Source organism: Bufo gargarizans, unplaced genomic scaffold (assembly GCF_014858855.1).
Source record: "Bufo gargarizans isolate SCDJY-AF-19 unplaced genomic scaffold, ASM1485885v1 original_scaffold_2195_pilon, whole genome shotgun sequence".
In the NCBI taxonomy this organism is placed as follows: domain Eukaryota; kingdom Metazoa; phylum Chordata; class Amphibia; order Anura; family Bufonidae; genus Bufo; species Bufo gargarizans.
Genome location: NW_025334681.1, coordinates 177,834 through 199,963, shown reverse-complemented (window position 1 = coordinate 199,963; position 22,130 = coordinate 177,834). Strand labels below are relative to the sequence as shown.

Below are 22,130 nucleotides of genomic sequence, written 5' to 3'. Positions count from 1 at the left end.
GAGGCATTGTTTGCCTTACTCTGGACCATCTCTAGATTGTATAAATAAAAGTTTATACTTCATGAATGTATGCCTTGTGTTGTATCCTTGTCTTTTTATATTGATGGCCTATCCTCAGTGTAGGCCATCAATTAAGGTCAGACTTCTCATCTGCAGACACTATAACTACTGGAGACACTACATAGGGCATTATAACTACTAGGGGCACTACAGGGGGACACTATAACTATTGTGGGGACAATATAACTATTGAGGGCACTACAGGGGGACTTTATAACTACTGGGGGAATTATAACTACTCAGGGCACTATATAGAGCATTTTAACTACTGGGGTACTATAGAGGAGACTTATTACTATGATTTTAATCAAAGGACTCCTAAAAAGCTCAAATTGTATTTATATAACTTAAAAAGACCTCCTAGTTAGGTCTAGTTAAATATTAGCTTGTGTGAACTACAAACCGGATTCCAAAAAAGTTGGGACACTATACAAATCGTGAAAAAAAAATGAATGCAATAATGTGGAGGTGCCAACTTCTAATATTTTATTCAGAATAGAACATAAATCACGGAACAAAAGTTTAAACTGAGAAAATGTGCCATTTTAAGGGAAAAATATGTTGAATCAGAATTTCATGGTTTCAACAAATCCCCAAAAAGTTGGGACAAGGCCATTTTTTTACCACTGTGTGGCATCTCCCCTTCTTATTACAACACTCAACAGACGTCTGGGGACTGAGGAGACCAGTTTCTCAAGTTTAGAAATAGGAATGCTCTCCCATTCTTGTCTAATACAGGCCTCTAACTGTTCAATCGTCTTGGGCCTTCTTTGTTGCACCTTCCTCTTTATGATGTGCCAAATGTTCTCTGTAGGTGAAAGATCTGGACTGCAGACTGGCCATTTCAGTACCCAGATCCTTCTCCTACGCAGCCATGATGTTGTGATTGATGCAGAATGTGGTCTGGCATTATCTTGTTGAAAAATGCAGGGTCTTCCCTGAAAGAGATGACGTCTGGATGGGAGCATATGTTGTTCTAGAACCTGAATATATTTTTCTGCATTGATGGTGCCTTTTCAGACATGCAAGCTGCCCATGCCACACGTACTCATGCAACCCCATACCATCAGAGATGCAGGCTTCTGAACTGAGCGTTGATAACAACTAGGTTTGTCCTTGTCCTCTTTGGTCCGGATGACATGGCGTCCCAGATTTCCAAAAAGAACTTTGAATCGTGACTCGTCTGACCACAGAACAGTCTTCCATTTTGCCACACTCCATTTTAAATGATCCCTGGCCCAGTGAAAATGCCTGAGCCTGTGGATCTTGCTTAGAAATGGCTTTTTCTTTGCACTGTAGAGTTTCAGCTGGCAATGGTGGATGGAACGGTGGATTGTGTTCACTGACAATGGTTTCTGGAAGTATTCCTGAGCCCATTCTGTGATTTCCTTTACAGTAGCATTCCTGTTTGTGGTGCAGTGTCGTTTAAGGGCCCGGGCATCCAGTATGGTTTTGCAGCCTTGACCCACAGAGAGTGTTCCAGATTCTCTGAATCTTCGGATGATGTTATCCACAGTTGATGATGATAGATGCAAAGTCTTTGCAACTTTTCGCTGGGTAACACCTTTCTGATATTGCTCCACTATCTTTCTGCGCAACATTGTGGGAATTGGTGATCCTCTACCCATCTTGGCTTCTGAGAGACACTGCCACTCTGAGAAGCTCTTTCTATAACCAATCATGTTGTCAATTGACCTAATTAGTGTTAATTGGTCTTCCAGCTCTTCGTTATGCTCAAATTCACTTTTTCCAGCCTCTTATTGCTATTTGTCCCAACTTTTTGGGGATTTGTTGACACCGTGAAAATTTGAATCAACGTATTTTTCCTTTAAAATTATACATTTACTCGGATTAAACGTTTGATCTGTCATCTACGTTCTATTACAAATAAAATATTGACATTTGCCATCTCCACATCATTGCATTCAGTTTTTATTCACAATTTGTTTAGTGTCCCAACTTTTTTGGAATCCGGTTTGTAAATCAAAATACTGTAGATACAAAAAATTATAATCATGGGGGAAATTTGTACAGGTTATTATGAGAGAGGGGTTCACTAAAGGGAAAAGCTTTCCCTATGAATACCCTACCTATCCCTAAAGCCCGGAGGTGACCCCTGGTGGTGGAGACCCTCCGTCCTCCTGCCTATGCTGACTTTCCCTCTTACACCCTATAAACTTATAAATGCTTCCAAGTACCCCGACTCGTTTCCCCAGTAAAGGTTCCTCAGGTGGTCAAATGGGAAGGCTAACATAGGTCAAATGTGTTGTTAACATTAAGTCATGGGTAGTTCAGATACTTTCAGATAAAACAAAAAGTGATATGTTGAGGAGAAGAAGGTAGTTCCATCTGGAGTTCCCAGGTAAAAATGGGTAGCACCCCACCTACAATAAGTGAAAGATTATACCTGTATCAATGAGATGGTCATGAGGGTACCCCAAATGGTATGGTGGGTACTCATGATGTTATTTACTCACGTGGACAGTCCCCAGTGGTTGCCTGCCTGAGTCCTGATGCCCTATGGTGCATAGGTCCCCTGTGGTTCTGGCTCAGATTTAAATATGTGGCCGATACATTCCTATTTCCGCAGGAGCAACTACTGGTGGAACGCAGACTGGTGGAGCGCAAATGCGACTTCCGGTCCGGATCTTGAAGCGTATGGCAGGAAGCGCAGAGGGAAAGTCCTGGTCTCTGCTGTAGAACGCAAGCTATGAGGCGCATCCCGTGCTTCCAGAAAACCAGGGGGAGGAGGCCGGTGACTGTGATGAAACTGTGCATGACCCTCCTCCTCTGTGGGGACCTTGTTCTACCATATAGTTGTCAAGGAGGGAGAGGGAGGGGAAGGCAAAATCCCTATTGGTGGCCTTTTTTTAGTGACAGCTTGCAAAAGTCCCCCCTTTTTTTAAGGTATACAGATCACCCTTAAAGATGCGCTCGTTCTAGAGGGATTTAAGATAAAGGACCCCAAGAGAGCCACAAGCTAACATGTCTGGGAAAATAAACTATGCACCATTCCTATCTGGTATTTGATAAATGGTTCAAAAGAAGATCTAAAAATATATATGAGGTGTAATGAACACCATCACATTGGATACTTTCCGTATCCCTGACCAGACTACTGTCACTTGATAATGTACATAATGCTGAAGCCAATTGTTCGGAAGAGAAATCATAGGAAACAATTAAAGGTTAGTCTCTCATTCAGACCAGTAGGTGATTGGGAGCGGAATCTGAAGATCCATTCTGCTTCCTTTTGGAGAATCCTCTTATCCCAATCACCTTTTTGTGATTGGAAGGGGATGACTTCCAGTACTGAGAAGTGTAGGGTACGAGCATCTCCTGCATGATGTTCGATTACATGATTAGCTACTGGCGATGCATTTTTCTTACGCATGTCATTAACATATTTACATATTCCTCTCCTCAGTTCCCTCTTAGTCTTGCCCACATAATCTTTGGGGCAGGCACATTGACAAATATAGACAACTTCTCTGGTCCTACAGTTCACGAAATCCCTGATCTTAAAGATCTTGTTGGTAGCAGAGCAAGAGATCATTTTGGAAGTGGAGATGTAGTCGCATGCTTTACAGCTAAGGAAGATTCCCAAAGGTTTGTGGTCCAGCCACGTGCCTATTCCTATCGGGGCTGTATAGTGACTATGAACTAGTTGATCTTTGAGGCTTCTTCCCTAGAGATGTCCCAAACTATTCGCCGGCGAACATATGCGATGTTCGGTCCTCTCCCTATTTGTCATCATTAAGCAAACTTTGGCCCTGTACATCACAGTCAGCAGAAACATTCCAGCCAATCAGCAGCATTCCCTCCCTCCCACCTCCTAGCAAAAAGCAAGGACAGCATCCATCTTAGATTCATTCGGAAGCTGCAGTCTTAGTGAGAGGAGGGACAGTGCAGCTGCTGCTGATTTAATAGGGAAATCGATAGCTAGGCCAGTGTATTCAGTGTCCACTCCAGTCCTGAAAGACTCATCTGATCTGCTGTAAGGACAGCGTCCTGACAGCACCCCAAAAAGCCCTTTTAAGGCTAGTACATCAGTCTGCTTTTTTCATTTTTTTCCCTCTGTAATCTAATTGCAGTTGCCTGCCAGCATGTGTGTCAGGCCCACAGCGTATACTGTGCCCACTTGCCCAATGCCACCACTCTGGTGTCACAGTAGCTTGCATTAAAAAAAAACAAAAAAAAAACAAAACTTTTTGACTGTAATATAATTGCAGTTAGTTGCCTGCAAGCGTGTGTGTCAGGCCTACAGAGTGTACTGTGCCAACTACTGCCAGTGCACAGTGCCACCAGTGCCACTCATATCTGGTGTCATAGTAGATTACATAAAAAAAAAACTACAATTTTGACTGTAATATAATTGCAGTTAGTTGCATGCAAGCGTGTGTGTCAGGCCTACAGCGCAGCGTGTACTGTGCCAACTACTGCCAGTGCACAGTGCCACCACTCATATCTGGTGTCACAGTAGATTACATTTAAAAAATAAAATAACATTTTGGCTGTAATATAATTGCAGTTAGTTACCTGCAAGCGTATGTGTCAGGCCTACAGCGTCAGCGTGTACTGTGCCAACTATTGCCAGTGCACAGTGCCACCACTCATATCCGGTGTCACTGTAGATTACATAAAAAAAAATTAAAAAAAACAATTTTGACTGTAATATAGTTGCAGTTAGTTGCCTGCAAGCATGTGTGTCAGGCCTACAACGTGTACTGTGCCAACTACTGCCAGTGCACAGTGCCACCACTCATATCTGGTGTCACAGTAGATTACATTTAAAAAAACAAAAATTTATTTTGACTGTAATATAATTGCAGTTAGTTGCCTGCAAGCGTGTGTGTCAGGCCTACATGTGTACTGTGCCCACTGCTGCCAGTGCACAGTGCCACCACTCATATCTGGTGTCACAGTAGATTACATTTAAAAAAATAAATAAAATATTGACTGTAATATAATTGCAGTTAGTTGCCTGCAACCGTGTGTGTCAAGCCTACAGCGTCAGCGTGTACTGTGCCAAATACTGTAAGTGCACAGTGCCACCACTCATATCTGGTGTCACAGTAGCTTGCACGCATAGTACAACTAATCTAAAAAAAATGACAGGCAGAGGCAGGCCACCCCGCAGGGGCCGTCGTGGCCGTGGTGCTGTGATTTCCTTTGGCCCTAGAATAATGCCCAGTGTTCAGGGGCCCCGTACCCTGAACTCGAAAAGTTCTGAGGACATACTTGACTGGCTAACACAGGACACTAAATCTTCTAAAGCTTCCGCTCAGAACCTTGACGCACCATCCTCCTCCAGCTCAGCTTCGGGCACCTCTCAAGTTACCACTCGCCCGCCTGCCGCCACCACAAACACTAGCACCACATCTGCTTAATTTGATCTGTCAGAGCAGTTATTTACACATCAGTTGGAAGAAATGAGTGATGCGCAACCATTATTGCCAGAGGATGTAGATAACAGAGATATGTCTCAGTCAGGCAGCTTTACACACAAGGACGTACGGTGTGATGATGATGATGATGATGTTGTACCCGCTGCTGCTTCCTTTGCTGAGTTGTCAGATACAAGTGAAGTGGTTGATGATGACGTGTCCGTGGATGTCATGTGGGTGCCTGCTCGAAGAGAAGAAGAACAGGGGGAAAGTTCAGATGGGGAGACAGAGAGGAGGAGGAGACGAGTTTGAAGCAGGTGGAGATCGTCGCAAGGAGCTAGTGGCACAGTCAGATAGCATGTATCGACACCCGGGGTCAGCCAGACAGCACGCCAATCAACACATGCTGTTGCCACCACTAAAATGCCGTCATTGCAAAGCTCAGCAGTGTGGAATTTTTTTTGTGTGTCTGCCTCTGATAACAGCGATGCCATTTGCAACCTGTGCCAAAAGAAAAAGAGTCGTGGGAAGTCCAACACCCACCTAGTTACAACTACTTTGTAAAGGCACATGATCTAACATCACAAACGTCTATGGGATCAACACATGATGATGAGTACAAGCAGCACACAAACTCAAAGCCACCTGGTCCAGCATCTTCAGCCACGTCAACCACTGCTGTCATCCTTGCCCCCTCTCAACCACCCGCCACTCCGCCTCTCGCCTTGAGCAGTTCCTGCTCATCTGCCCACAGTCAGGTGTCTGTCAAGGAAATGTTTGAGCGTAAGAAGCCAATGTCACAAAGTCACCCCCTTGCCCGGCGTCTGACAGCTGACTTGTCGGAACTCTTAGCCCGCCAGCTTTTACCATAAAAGCTGGTGGAGTCTGAGGCCTTCAAAAAATTTGTAGCTATTGGGACACCGCAGTGGAAGGTACCCGGCCAGAATTTCTTTTCACAAAAGGCAATCCCCAACCTGTACTCTATTGTGGAAAAGGAAGTCATGGCATGTCTGGCACACAGTGTTGGGGCAAGAGTCCATCTGACCACTGATACCTGGTCTGGAAAGCATGGTCAGGGCAGGTATATCACGTACACTGCGCATTGGGTAAATCTGCTGACGGCTGCCAAGCATGGAATGCGTGGCTCTGCAGAGGAGTTGGTGACACCGCCACGACTTGCAGGCAGGCCTGCTGCCACCTCCTCTACTCCTCCTAATCCATCCTCTTCGCTAACCTCCTCGCATGAGTCCTCTTCTGCTGCTGCGTCTTGCTCCACATCAACTGCACCCCCCAGCTCCCCAGGGGCTATTCCACATCCCGGATACAACAGTGACACGCCGTCTTGGGGTTGACTTGCCTGAAAGCAGAGATTCACACCGGACCAGCACTCCTGTCCGTCCTGAACGCACAGGTGGATCAGTGGCTGACTCCGCACCAACTGGAGATCGGCAAAGTGGTGTGTGACAACGGAAGCAATTTGTTGGTGGCATTGAATTTGGGCAAGTTGACACATGTGCCGTGCATGGCACATGTGTTGAATCTGATCGTACAACGCTTTGTGCATAAGTACCCAGGCTTACAGGACATCCTCAAGCAGGCCAGGAAGGTGTGTGGCCATTTCAGGTGTTCCTACACTACCATGGCGCACTTTTCAGATATTTAGCGGCGAAAGAATATGCCAGTGAGGTGCTTGATTTGCGATAGCCCGACACGTTGGAATTCAACACTCCTAATGTTCGACCGCCTGCTCCAACAAGAAAAAGCAGTCAACGAGTATTTGTATGACCAAGGTGCTAGGATAGCCTCTGCGGAGCTGGGTATTTTTTTGCCACGTTAATGGACGCTTCATGCGCAATGCCTGTAGGCTCATGTGTCCTTTGGCACCATCAGCGACATCATCCCATTTGTTTTCTTCCTGGAGCGTGCCCTGTGAAGAGTGCTGGATCAGGCCGTAGATGAGCGTGAAGAGGAAGCGTTGTGGTCACCATCCCCATCAGAAACAGCCTTATCAGCATCGCTTGCTGGACCTGCGGCATGGCTGGAAGAGGAGTCTGAGGAAGAGGAGTCAGAGGAGGAATGTGGCTTTGAGGAGGAGGACCAACCACAGCAGGCATCCCAGGGTACTCGTTGTCACCTATCTGGTACCCGTGGTGTTGTACGTGGCTGGGTGGAAAAACAGACCTTCAGTGAGATCAGTGAGGACGAGGAACGGGACATGAGTAGCTCGGCATCCAACCTTGTGCAAATGGGGTCTTTCATGCTGTCGTGCCTGTTGAGGGACCCTCATATAAAAAGGCTGAAGGAGAACGACCTGTACTGGGTAGCCATGCTACTAGACCCCCGGTATAAGCAGAAAGTGCCTGAAATGTTACCAAATTACCGGAAGTCGGAAAGGATGCAGCAGTTCCAAAACAAGTTAAGGGTGATGTCACAGCAAAACGTGAATCTAACAGGGGATGAGGTGAAAGTAATCCTCCTCCTACCACGACCACGCCGGCAAGGACAGGACGCTTTACAGACGTGTTGTTGATGGAGGACATGCGCAGCTTTTTAAGTCTTACGAATCATCACAGCCCTTCGGGGTCCACCCTCAGAGAACGACTCGACCGACAGGTAGCAGACTACCTCGCCTTAACTGCAGATATCGACACTCTGAGGACCGATGAACCCCTTGACTACTGAGTGTGCAGGCTTGACCTGTGGCCTGAGCTATCCCAATTTACGATAGAACTTCTGGCCTGCCCCGTCTCCATTGTCCTGTCAGAAAGGACCTTCAGTGCAGCAGGAGGTATTGTCACTGAGAAGAGAAGTCGCCTAGGTCAAAAAAGTCTAGATTACCTCACCTTTATTAAGAAGAATGAGGCATAGATCCCGAAGGGATTGACAGTGGGCGATACATTTGACTAAAAATGGCCTGATGAGATGCCTTAGGCTAAAAATGGTCCATACACTGCTGTATTTTATCTCTGCATGCTGGATGACTTGCGTGACTTCTCCGCCACAAACTAGGGTTCAAGCCGCAATGTTTTAGTGCACTTTCTGCCTGGAAAACATACATTTTTCCGGCCACTGCTACAGCAGCGGCTGCAACAATATCAAATTTTTCAGGCATGTGTACATGACTAATTTTTCTGGCCTCTGGAGCTGCACTGTGGCTACAAAAGCAAAACAAAAAAAAGGCACATACAGTTGCAAGAAAAAGTATGTTAACCCTTTGGAATGATATGGATTTCTGCACAAATTGGTCATAAAATTTGATCTTATCTTCATCTAAGTCACAACAATAGACAATCACAGTCTGCTTAAACTAATAACACACAAAGAATTAAATGTTACCATGTTTTTATTGAAAAAAACATGTAAACATTCAAAGTGCAGGTGGAAAAAGTATGTGAACCCTTGGATTTAATAACTGGTTTAACCTCCTTTGGCAGCAATAACTTCAACCAAACGTTCCCTGTAGTTGCAGATCAGACGTGCACAACGGTCAGGAGTAATTCTCGACCATTCCTCTTTACAGAACTGTTTCAGTTCAGCAATATTCTTGGGATGTCTGGTGTGAATCGCTTTCTTGAGGTCATGCCACAGCATCTCAATTGAGTTGAGGTCAGGACTCTGACTGGGCCACTCCAGAAGGTGTATTTTCTTCTGTTTAAGCCATTCTGTTGTTGATTTATTTCTATGCTTTGGGTCGTTGCCCTGTTGCAACTCTCATCTTCTGTTGAGCTTTAGCTGGTGGACAGATGGCCTTAAGTTCTCCTGCAAAATGTCTTGATAAACTTGGGAATTCATTTTTCCTTCTATGACAGCAATCCATCCAGGCCCTGGCGCAGCAAAGCAGCCCCAAACCATGATGCCTCCACCACCATACTTCACAGTTGGGATGAGGTTTTGATGTTGGTGTGCTGTCCCTCTTTTCCTCCACACATAGTGTTGTGTGTTTCTTCCAAACAACTCAACTTTTGTTTCATCTGTCCACAGAATATTTTGCCAGTACTGCTGTGGAACATCCAGATGCTCTTGTGCAAACTGTAAACGTGCAGCAATGTTTTTTTTTGGGACAGCAGTAGCTTCCTCTGTGGTATCCTCCTATGAAATACATTCTTGTTTAGTGTTTTACGTATCGTAGATTCGCTAATAGGGATGTTAGCGTATGCCAGAGACTTTTGTAAGTCTTTAGCTGACACTCTAGGATTCTTCTTCACCTCATTGAGTAGTCTGTGTTTTGCTCTTGCAGTCATCTTTACAGGACGACCACTCCTAGGGAGAGTAGCAGCAGTGCTGAACTTTCTCCATTTGTAGACAATTTGTCTTACCGTGGACTGATGAATTTCTCTTACCGTGGACTGATGAACCTTTCCAGCTTTATGCAAGTCAACAATTCTTAATCGTAGGTCTTCTGAGAGCTCTTTTGTGCAAGGCATCATTCACATCAGGCAATGCTTCTTGTGAAAATCAAACCCAGAACTGTTGTGTGTTTTTATAGGGCAGGGCAGCTGTAACCAACACCTCCAATCTCATCTCATTGATTGGACTCCAGTAGGCTGACACCTCACTTCAATTAGCTCTTGGAGATGTCATTAGTCTAGGGGTTCACATACTTGTTCCACCTGCACTGTAAATGTTTACATGGTGTTTTCAATAAAAACATGGTAACATTAAATTCTTTGTGTGTTATTAGTTTAAGCAGACTGTGATTGTCTATTGTTGTGACTTAGATGAAGATCAGATCACATTTTATGACCAATTTGTGCAGAAATCCATATCATTCCAAAGGGTTCACATACTTTTTCTTGCAACTGTACATGTGTCAATTCCCCTTCGTGATCGTTACCTTGTTGTGGTGAAGGGGCTTGCGTATCACAAGCAATCACCTCTATGAGTGTGTTGGCAATGGCAATGTTGGCACACCCCAGATGATAAGGTCGTTGCTTCATCTTGAACAGACCAAAAGCGATCAGCTGGATAATGTTGCATAGAATAAGCATACATTTTCTTTGTGATCATCTAAGGTGATCATTAAAGCCTTTTAGGCCAACAATGGGCCCACACTGCAGAATAATTGTTTTATGGGTCACTTAACTGTCACTGAACTACCTCAGCACGACCATAGGCTTTGAAAAACTGCCATCGCCTGCAATCTCCCAAACATGCGCACGAGCAGAGTCATCACTACACCAAGATTGACGCATAGAGGAATAAAATTTATGTCATGAGTGTGTCAACTATTGACAACTCTTTGCGGTTGTCTAAAATCTATTCGATACACGTCCCCTGATAGGGGACATAACAGGGATTAAACTGATAGGAATAGTACTACTTAACACACCACTCATATCTGGTGGCACAGTACACTGCACGGCGCACACGCAGTGCCCCTAATTTGAAGTAGTAGGACCAACCAAGCATCTTTTTCCATCTCCCGGTTCCTAAAATCTATTCCATAGACCGGCCCCTGATAGGGGACGTAACAGGTATTAAACTGATAGGAATAGTACTACTTAACACACCACTCATATCTGGTGGCACAGTACATTGCAAGGCATACGCGCAGTGCCCCAAATTGGAAGTAAGAGGACCGACCAAGCATCTTTTTCCATCTCCCGGTTCCTAAAATCTATTCCATACACGTCCCCTGATAGAGGATGTAACAGGGATTAAACTGATAGGAATAGTACTACTTAACATACCACTCATATTGGGATTGAACAGTACATTGCACGGCGCACGCGCAGTGCCCCAAATTGGAAGTAAGAGAAACGACCAAGCATCTTTTTCCATCTCCCGGTTCCTAAAATCTATTCCATACACTGGCCCCTGATAGGGGACAAAACAGAGATTAAACTGATTAAAACAGATTTTTTTTATTTTTAAAGTGGACAGCCTCTGCGGAGATGTTTTTTTTTGGGGCCGCGTTACTGAACGCTCATGCACAATGGCTGTAGGCTCATGCGTCTTTTTGCGGAGGTGACAAACCTGGTCAGTCAAACCCAAGGCAACATAATCGACCTCATCCCATATGCGTTTTTTCTGGAGCGTGCCCTGCGAAGAGTGCTGGATCAGGCCATAGATGAGCATGAAGAGGAAGAGTTGTGGTCACCATCACCACCAGAAGCAGCCTTGTCATCGTCGATTGCTGGACCTGCGGAAACGCAGGGAGAGGAGTCTGAAGAAGAGCAATCAGAGGAGGAAGGTGGCTTTGAAGAGGTGAAAGACCAACCACAGCAGGCGTCCCAGGGGGCTTGTTGTCACCTTTCGGGACCCTTGCTGTTGTACGTGGCTGGGTGGAGGAAGAGACCTTCAATGACGTCAGTGAGGACAAGGAACGGGACATGGCTAGCTTGGTATCCAACCTTGTGCAAATGGACTGTTTGCGGTTGTTTGCGGTGCGTTAAGCGGGGACTTTGGTCTGTCACTGTGAAGCGGGCGTAACCCTTGCACTACCTGATCGATAAAACATCATACCTGATCGTATACACACACTGGATGTTTTAAAACACGTTATTCCAAACAATTTAGGAATGTTAGGTGATTTATGCCCTTTATGGATTAAAACCCGACTCTGCATCAACTACGTAATTTTCCATGGGAGTTTTGCCATGGATCCCCCTCCAGGATTTTGCCACAGTCCAGGATTTAGTCCCCTTGAAACAACTTTTCCATCACTATTGTGGCCAGAAGAGTCCCTGTGGGTTTTAAAATTCACCTGCCTATTGAAGTCTATGGCGGCGCGCCTGTTCGCGAACACTTGCGAAAATTTGCGTTTGCCATTCGCGAACGGAAAATGTTATGTTTGCGACATCTCTATTCTTCCCCTTCGGTAGGTAATGCCGGGATGAGTCCTGATTACACTTGCCAGATCTGGGTCCACGGACAGGATGGGCCAGTATTTGTCCAAAACTCTTTTAATTTCAGCATTACCCCTATCGAAGGTGGAGATTAGACGTATCTGGGCCGTTTTGTCAGGTGGGACTCTAGGGGTGATCTCTCCTGCGTGGATGCTTGCTTAAAGGTATCCCTCAGGATACCTTGTGGCTATCCCCTATCGAGGAATCGGGGATATGAAAGTTCCTAGTGTCCGAACAGTTCCTCCGAACCCGCAAATATTGGCCCATGGGGATGCCTCTTTTTACGGCAGGGGGATGGTGACGGTCCCAATGTAAAATTGAATTTGTTGCTGTTGGTCTCCAGTAGTGTGGTCATCAATTTTTCACTCTGTGCACCCTCACATCCAAAAAGGTAATTTGCTTGTCTTGAATTTCCTGAGTGAATTTTAGACCAATTTTATTCATGTTTAATGTATCGAGGAATTTATTAAAATCCTCTCTATTCCTGTTCTAGTTTACAAAAATGTCATCAATGTATCTTGTCCAGAATGAGGCTTTATTACTCCACCATGTTTGTTGGTCTGGAAATACGACAGTATCCTCCCACCAGCCCAGGAAGAGATTTGCATACATGGTTGCACAAGGTCTCATCGCAGTCCCCCTGAGCTGGTGGTAGAAACGGGAGTTGAACAGAAAGAAGTTGTGAGTGAGGATAAACTCTAATAGAGAGAGGTTGAACTGATTGTTGGCCCCAAACTGTGTATCCCTCATGCTTAGATAGTAGAAGACAGTTTCTTATTGTGTGGAATTGAGCTACAGAGGGAGTCTACATCAATGCTAGCTAAGAGGCATGAGGGGCCCACAGTTAGGGTTTCAATCTTCCTGAGAAAGTCCATTGTATCTCGGGTATACGACGGGAGGGCCAGAACTAATTGCCTGAGAACCCGGTCCAGGTATAGACCGCAATTTTGTGTTAGAGAGTTAACCCCCAATACAATTGGGTGTCCATTCAAGGAGTTGAGGCCCTTGTTGATTTTGGGGAGTGCGTAGAAGGTTGCTAGCTACAGTGTCATAGAAAGGATGAATTTATATTCAGCTTTGTTAATGACCTTTTTGGTTATCCCGACATTCAGGATTGTTTCTAACTCCACAAAAAAAGGGGCATGGGGTCTGTCCATATTACACAGTAGCCTCCTCCGTCCTTTAGATTGTCATGGCACATCTGATATTTCTTGTGTTCAAGAATTACAATATTGCCACCTTTATCCGATGGCTTCATAATAATTGATTTATCTTTCTCCAATGACTTTTGTGCCTCCCTCTCACTTCTTGTTAGATTATAGTTAAGGGGGTGTCTAATTTTTTTAATTTCAAGCTCGGAGATAATTAGGTGAAGAAAGATATCGATATGCTCATAATTAAAGGGCGGGGGCATTTTGGTACTCCCTGGACGGAGATCAGTGAAGGGACCTTCTCCCGGATTAGGGAGCTTTCTTCCCAAAGTTCCATGAAGACCTGTAAATCCGCAAAGCCATTCTCACAGATCCCCAAGTCCTCACATTGTCTATTGGAGTGCTTGAAGAACTAATGCCATTTTAGCTTTCGACAGAATAGGTTCAAATCTTTTACCCAGAAGGATGGTTGTGAACTCAGTGGTGGGTACAAATGAAAGATCTATTTTTAAAAGACCAATCTCTAACTTAGGCCTCTTTCACACTTGCGTTGTCTGGATCCGGCGTGTACTCCATTTGCCGGAATTACACGCCGGATCCGGAAAAACGCAAGTGAACTGAAAGCATTTCAAGACTAATCCGTCTTCAAAATGCGTTCAGTGTTACTATGGCAGCCAGGACGCTAATAAAGTCCTGGTTGCCATAGTAGTAGTGGGGAGCGGGGGAGCGGTATACTTACAGTCCGTGCGGCTCCCGGGGCCCTCCAGAATGACGTCAGAGCACCCCATGCGCATGGATGACGTGCCATGCGATCACGTCATCCATGCGTGTGGGGCGCCCTGACGTCACTCTGAAGCGCCCCGGGAGCCGCACGGACGGTAAGTATACTGCTCCCCCGCTCCCCACTACACTTTACCATGGCTGCCAGGACTTTAGCGTCCCGGCAGCCATGGTAACCATTCAGAAAAAGCTAAACGTCGGATCCGGCAATGCGCCGAAACAACGTTTAGCTTAAGGCCGGATCCGGATTAATGCCTTTCAATGGGCATTAATTCTGGATCCGGCCTTGCGGCAAGTGTTCAGGATTTTTGGCCGGAGCAAAAAAGAGCAGCATGCTGCGGTATTTTCTCCGGCCAAAAAACGTTCTGTTCTGGAACTGAAGACATCCTGATGCATCCTGAATGCATTAGGATAAAACTGATCAGGATTCTTCCGGCATAGAGCCCCGACGACGGAACTCTATGCCGGAAAACAAAAGCGCAAGTGTGAAAGAGCCTTTAGTCAGTACATGTGACAAGAGGTTTATGACCTGTGTATCAGCGTCTGTGTCAGGTTCTCGCCACCTGTGTTCCTGTCTCTTAGCTGATAAGGAATTTGGCTCTATACTAAAAAAGAGGGCACGTTGGTGTTTGCTGAGGAGGAAGAGGAGGGGGATGGTGTTGCCCCCTGATGACCCCTTCCCAGATGTTGACCTGGATTCCTGTCCCCTCTCCGACATTTTGTATTATATTTTTTAGGAAAGGTGGTGCCTTTATTATTATACCCTCCTTTTGTGGAGGTCTGGTCTGTGTCCGAGAGGTCAATCTCAGATGATGAGATCTCTGGCACAGAGGGGGCCCCACCCTTTTGTAAAAAATGATAGGCCTTGTTTTCCTTAAAGTCGCTGAGATCTCTCACAAATTGCCTGTGTTTGTGCTCCTTAATCTGATTTTTAAATTTCTCCTCTGATGTTTGAAGGGAAGATTCCCGTTTGTTAAACTCTGGATCAGTTCTAAATTTTAAGGCTGCTTCTATTAATTCACGCAGTTTTTCAGTTGTCTTTTCAAATATCGTTTTTTCTTCCTCCAGGAGTAATTTAATCAAATTAAGGGATCTACGTGTTAGTTCCTTTTCCCACTGTTTCACAAGGGGGGAGAGGCTATACGTGCCGTGGGAACAATGTTAATGCGTAGGCCATTGGGTATAAAGATCACTATGGAGATCACTATGGAGATAGTATACAGATCACTATGGACATGAGCGCAATGGAAGCGCAGCGCTCATCTCCTGCTGTGCCCTGCAGCCACCACCGCTGCCTACAGAACTGCTGAAACGGTCAAAACACCCGGCGGGCCGGATCAGTGTCCTCGGCGGGCCGCATGTGGCTCACGGGCCGTAGTTTGAGGACCCCTGGTCTAAAACAACTGTTTTACTGAGTATGGGGCTCTGAAACTGACGGATGGACACTGCATATCTGCTAACATAGTTGCATCGCCAAAAAAAGCTTTAATTTTCACAGCAGTATTAAAATTGGACCCCCACTAATTGGCATAGGATTTCTATCTACAATGGGTCCTGCCTCATCGAATGGATGGAAGTTGGTGTGTCATGCATGAAACATGAGAGAACAGACACCTTGCAACCATTTCTGGGAGCGCACAAGATGGAGGCGGCACTGTTATGTTTTCATGGCATTTTCTGGGCCCACTCATCCATGTGGCAGTCACTCTGAACCAATTTCTGTAGAATACATCCTTGCATATCACATACAACCATACATGCTGATTGTCTTGCTCCATTCCAGGGAAGACCATCAGCATGTCACATGGCTAGAAATGTGACATTGTTTGGAAGAGCATGAGCAAGACTTACCAGTACTACCCTGGCTATAATACACCAGACTTGAACCCAATTAAGCATCTGTGGGACCATGTTAACTCCCCTGTGCACCCTCCAGCAGTTGTGGGATGCACTGTAGTTGGCATGGTTCTAGATAACTGTGAAAACCTGCCAGGACCTGCTTCTATAGATCCAGATCACTATGACGTGCAATGATTGTACATGCATAGTCACCTGTCTGATTGGTAGACTGGAGACCTCCATTGATGAGGTTTTGAAATATCATAAATGTCTGTGATTAAAAAAACACTATTAGCAATGACAAAAAAAATATGCAAGCGCAAGTATTTTACCTCAGCCTCTGCACTTATTATGGAATTCTGAAAGCTATGAGACAACAGTACTACATTGAAGGTCAAATACAAAATCCATGTTTTTACCCATTGACTTTTGTTTCAACAGGTAAGAGGATCCCTCGCTTTAAACATCATCAGTTCCATCTTTAGTGTGACTGCTATAATCCTAAATACTATTGATCTTGCAACCCTCAATTGCTATTACTATGACTATGGTTACAACGACTATGATTATGAGTACAGAAGATGTCAACAAATACTTGTAAGTTCTCATCACCTTTAATGCAGATAAAACCATTAAGAGAACTAGCAAATTTCCTGAAATTAATTCCATATGATAAAGTTTCTTTACTATATCTTCTGAGGAACCAGACAAGAGCTGGATTCTCAAACATCCTGAAATGAGTTTTAAGGTTAGAGAATAGAGATCTTTAACGAAAACAAAAAGTCCTCTGAAATTTAGTCCAAGATATAAAAAAATTCTTAAAATCATGAAACTCTATATTGGAAACCTATGGTTGGATACCCTAATAGACAAAAAATGTAACATGGTGGATTATAAGGTCTGTCCATAAACATGTTTGCTGGAAAATGTGAAGCCAGTGAGACAGATATATCAATCCGACTGAACCTGGATTGTGTCTTAATTTATGGCAGAATTTTTGACACACGCTTGCTGTACCAACTGAATGAAGTGTATGTGCCACAATTTTCTTTCATTTTAACATGCTAGACACAATTTTTATTCAAACAACGAGCCACGTTTATCTGTCTCTACTTGCGCCTTGTTTTGTCACAGTCTTCATCAGGATTTGACGGATGTTTTAGATAAAACTATACCAGTATAAAAATGATGTATCATTCTGCTAGTACAATGCCCTAGGCACAGGGAGTTGCTCATAGAAATTTTTGTGGTGCATTGTGTCACACCTTCCCTTCCCCGCTTTATTTAAACAACTATAACATCACAGATTTAGACATATTTGCAACATATTTTTTATTCCATTTGAGAGTGGGAGGAAAACCTACACAAACACTGAGAGAACATACAGTCAATGCAGATGTCGTCCTTGATAAAATTGGAAACCTAACATTGCAAGGCACCAGTGTTAACCACTGAGCCACCACAATGGCATTAAAAAACAGCAGAGAGCCTTTATAGTGTAGAACACTGTGCCTTGCAGTAACACGCATAGGGAGTGTGCTGTGGTAGTGAAATAATACTGTGAATCCGTATGACATTATTTGGGCAGTCACAGGGCCTAAACTAAGTATGAACTCAGGTCGATGTTAGCACCAAGAAGAAGCGCACTCTTTTTACACAGTCGTCAGCTGATTCTACATAAATTTCTACAGAACTTGCTCTATTAAATGCTTATACAAGTAGAGCCCCCTGACAGAGTAGAGAGGGTGTCATCAGTAAGTTATTGTTGACGTCACTGATTATTTTGCCCTTCCTCTGATCTCTCAGAACAATAACCCACAAAAAACTGATCCTCTCTGTTGAGCATCCGCCTTCACTCGGTCAGCATTTGGTCAGTAATCCATCCACATTGCCAATGCCGAAAAAAAAACAGGAGTGGATCCAAAACGGAGATGACTCGTGAATGGAATATTTGCATGTCTTCTGTGTTTTGTACCCATTCCTGCTTTTGGCTACCAAATCACAAGCCAATTCTGATGGGACCATATACACCTTACAGCTGCTACACAGACGGGATCTGTTGTGCGGCTCATTTTTCCTTCCTTCTGACAGATCAGAAGAAGGGTCAAATAAATGATGATGTCAGCCAGGCCAAAAGGCAAAATAGTGGCCCAGTCATGAAGTGGGGAGGGTGGGAACAGCAGGAGAAGTTCACAAAGTGGCCCTATGACATAGTTGTGAACAGGGCCGGCCTTTGGGGTGTGCGGGCTGTGCGGCCGCACAGGGCGCCATAGCAACAGGGGCGCCGGGCGGCCAACAGCTCGCAATGTAATGGCGGCGGCTGGGCACAGGGAGATGAGCGCTTCCATTGTGGAAGCGCTCATCTCCAGTCATCTGTATCGCCGTCCTCAGGACAGCGATACAGATGCCTGCCTGTACTGCGGTAGGGGAGGGAGAGGCGTGTCCTTTTCCCTTCCTCTGATAGGCTTCCGGCCTAGTGCCTGCAGCCTTTCAGAGGCCGGCGCAGTCATCGCGCCGCCTGAGCCATACAGCGTGGGACACAGGCCAGAAGAGGCCTGCATCGCATCACTGACATGGAGGTAAGTATGTGTTTTTTTTTATTTTTTTATGTACAATACTTTTACTGGTGGGGGCTGTTATTACTGGCAAAGGGGGGCTGTTATTACTGGCAAAGGGGGGGCTGTTATTACTGACACAGAGGGGCTCTTATTACTGGGGGCTGTTATTACTGACACAGAGGGGCTCTTATTACTGGGGGCTGTTATTACTGGAACAAAGGGGCTGTTATTACTGGGGGCTGTTATTACTGGCACAGAGGGGCTCTTATTACTGGGGGCTGTTATTACTGGCACAGAGGGGCTCTTATTACTGGCACAGGGGGGCTGTTATTACTGGGGCCTGCTATTACTGGCACAGGAGGGCTGCTATTACTGGCATAGGGGGCTATTATTACTGGCACGGGGGGGCTGTTAATACTGCACATGATTGGGGGCACTATAGGGGCATCTACTGAGGCCACAAAGAAGGGGTATTTTATATGGGCTCTCTGTACAGTACAATTTTATACTGGGACACATGGTGGGTACTATGGGGAAGGGGGGAGAGGAGTACTATGGGGTCATCTACGGGGGGCACTAAGAAGGGGTATTTTATACTTGCAAATTATGGGGGACACTGAGGGCATCTACTGGAGCATTTTATACTGGTACATTATGGGGGGCACTAGGAGGAAGGAGAGTGTTGGGCACTATGGGTTCATTTACTAGGGGCACTATATAGGGGTATTTTATACTGGCACATTATGGGGGCACTATGAGGACATTAGCTCAAATGGGGGCATTACAAGGGGGTATTTTTTGCACTGTCACATTATAAGGAGAATTATTACTACTGGGGGGGGGGGGGCATTATGGTGGGCTTTATTACTCCCCCATGGTATGACCCCTAGTAGCAGCACCAGCCTCTCCCTGCTCTGCTATCCCTCTGCCCCTTCTCCAAATACTTATTATGAAATCTTTCTCATTAGGATAAAACACAACATCAGCTCCACCAAGCCCCCGGTCAAAGTATGGAAGTGGTGTCCGAGATCCCCTAGGGCCAAGCCAAGTAACTGTAAGTTTTCATGTGAAATATGTTTGTTATACACATATAGCATACACTGTGCCACACAATATACAGTATACCGCTACACTGTACCCCACAATATACAGTATACCTCTATACTGTGCCACACAATATATTTTTTTTTTTGAGGGGGGGGGGCGGCGCCACAAGGTTAGCTCGCACAGGGCGCCTGGCCCAATGTCAGAGTCTGGAGGTGGCAGCAGCATCAGGAGACCAGAGAGTGGCAAGGTTACAGTGTGGAGGTGGCAGCAGCATGAGCAGACCAGAGAATAGCAAGGTGACATAGTGTGGAGGTGGCAGCAACATGAGGAGACCACAGAGTGGCAAGGTGACATAGTGTGGAGGTGGCAGCAGCATCAGAAGACCACAGAGTAGCAAGGTAACATAGTGTGGCGGTGGCAGCAGCACAAGGAGCCCACAGAGTGGCAAGGTGACATAGTGTGGAGGTGGCAGCAGCATCAGGAGACCACAGAGTGGCAAGGTTACACTGTGGAGGTGGCAGCAGCATGAGCAGACCAGAGAATAGCAAGGTGACATAGTGTGGAGGTGGCAGCAACATGAGGAGACCACAGAGTGGCAAGGTGACATAGTGTGGAGGTGGCAGCAGCATCAGAAGACCACAGAGTAGCAAGGTAACATAGTGTGGCGGTGGCAGCAGCACAAGGAGCCCACAGAGTGGCAAGGTGACATAGTGTGGAGGTGGCAGCAGCATCAGGAGACCACAGAGTGACTCGTGACAGATTGGGGAGGTGGGTGGCACAACCAGTAGCAGCTGAAGATGGTGGGTAATAGATGGAGCACTTGGCATCAGATGTGACATCAGGCAGGTGGCAGCATCAGAATAGTAGCTGAGGCAGGTAGCCAGAAGAAACAGGTCTCTTTTGTCAAAGTGTTGATGTTGCACCATGGATGATCTAGTCTGATGCATCAGGCATTGGTGAGAGAAAATCCTGCCTGATCCATGCCTGATTCATCTTGACAAAGGTCAGTATCTCCACATTTTAAGTGAAGAGGCGAGTTCTTCTTGGGGTAACTATGGCCCCCTCTGCACTAAACACCCGCTCTGATGCCACATGACTGGCTGGGCAGGACAGTTTTCCAGGGCAAACCTGGCCAGTTGCAGCTACAAATCCAGTTTGGCTGCCTAGTAGTCCAGATCCTTTAATGTGGGGTGGCAGGGTGCTATCCAAGTATGCCACCACCTGCTGGTTCAGGTTCTGCTCCAGGTCTAGATGCTGCTGCTGTTGAGTAGTTTCTTCACTGTGCGGGTGAAGAAAGCTGCTCATCAGTGACTATAGACTCAGGCTGCTTCTGATGGAGCTGGTATTGCTTCTGCCACCCCATCCCTCCCCAGCAGCCATGGCAGTGGAACGTGAGCACAGAGGGCCCTCCCCCGGTCAGACTTACGAGAGGATGGGCGATGGCGCACTGACTACATAGGATGTCTCTATAGTAGTTCAGTTTGTCCTCCCTCTCAGCGGGTGTAAAAAAAAAAAAAAGCCCCCATTTTGGACCGGTAGCGAAAGTCCAACATGGTGGAGAGCCAGAAGTCTTCCCTCTGCCGAATGGTGACAATTTGGCTGTCACAATGGAAGCAAGTAAGCATGCATAGGGCCATTTGTGCAAGTGACTCGGACGGACTCCCTGCCTCCATCTCCACTGCATACTGCCACTGTGTGTCTGGGTCCTCTGCCTCCTCTTCCTCATCGCCCTGTAGCTCCTCTGGCTGCTCCTGCTCCTCCTTTCCTGTCAACTGTGTATAAAAACCACCCATTTCGCTACACATTGCTTGTGCTCCAATGTCCTCCTCCACCAGTTCAGACCCCACAGGGCTCATGTGGCCTTGAGATCTAGGCGCCAAGTCTCCAGTCCCCTGATTAGCCAGATTTACCAGCATCTGTTCCAGGATATGAAGCAGTGGAATTACATTGTTCATCCTGTAGTCCTGGTGACTGAAATAAGGTGTCCTCCTCAAAGGGCCTGAGCAAACGGTAGGTGTCAGCATGAGCTGCCACTGGCTGACATCGAAGTTACACAGCGGAGTACTCCTGTCCGCTTGGATCATCAAGAAATTGTTTATGGCCTTTCTCTGTTCGTATAGTCGGTCCATCTTATAGAGGGTGGATTTCCAATGGTTGGAAACGTCGCATATCAGCCCATGTTGGATGCCGTTCTGCTGCTGCAGCTCAAGGAGGGTATGCTTTGCTGTGTTCTAGTGGCTGAAGTGCATGCAAAGTTTGCTGGCCAAGCTGCTGGTGTAGCTGTGCATGAACCACATTCACCCAGTGGGCCTTAAAGGACATGTATTGTCCTTGACCGTAGTTACAGCACCACACGACAGCGCTGCCATGCACTTTGGCAGACACCGACAGGCGCAAGGACTGGCCCACCTTCTGTTCTACATGGGTCTGTAGGGCTGGCACTGCCTTTTTGGCAAAGAA

At 45.9% G+C, this 22,130-nt stretch overlaps 1 protein-coding gene across 1 annotated transcript in view; it reads left to right on the top strand.

The window, feature by feature from the left end:
- LOC122924064 (membrane-spanning 4-domains subfamily A member 4A-like) overlaps positions 1–22,130 on the top strand; it is a 74,440-nt gene that overhangs the window by 39,052 nt on the left and 13,258 nt on the right. The window contains exon 4 of the mRNA XM_044274983.1: positions 16,507–16,662. Within this exon, the coding sequence (XP_044130918.1) occupies positions 16,507–16,662 (156 nt within the window). The remainder of the gene's footprint in view (positions 1–16,506; positions 16,663–22,130) is intronic.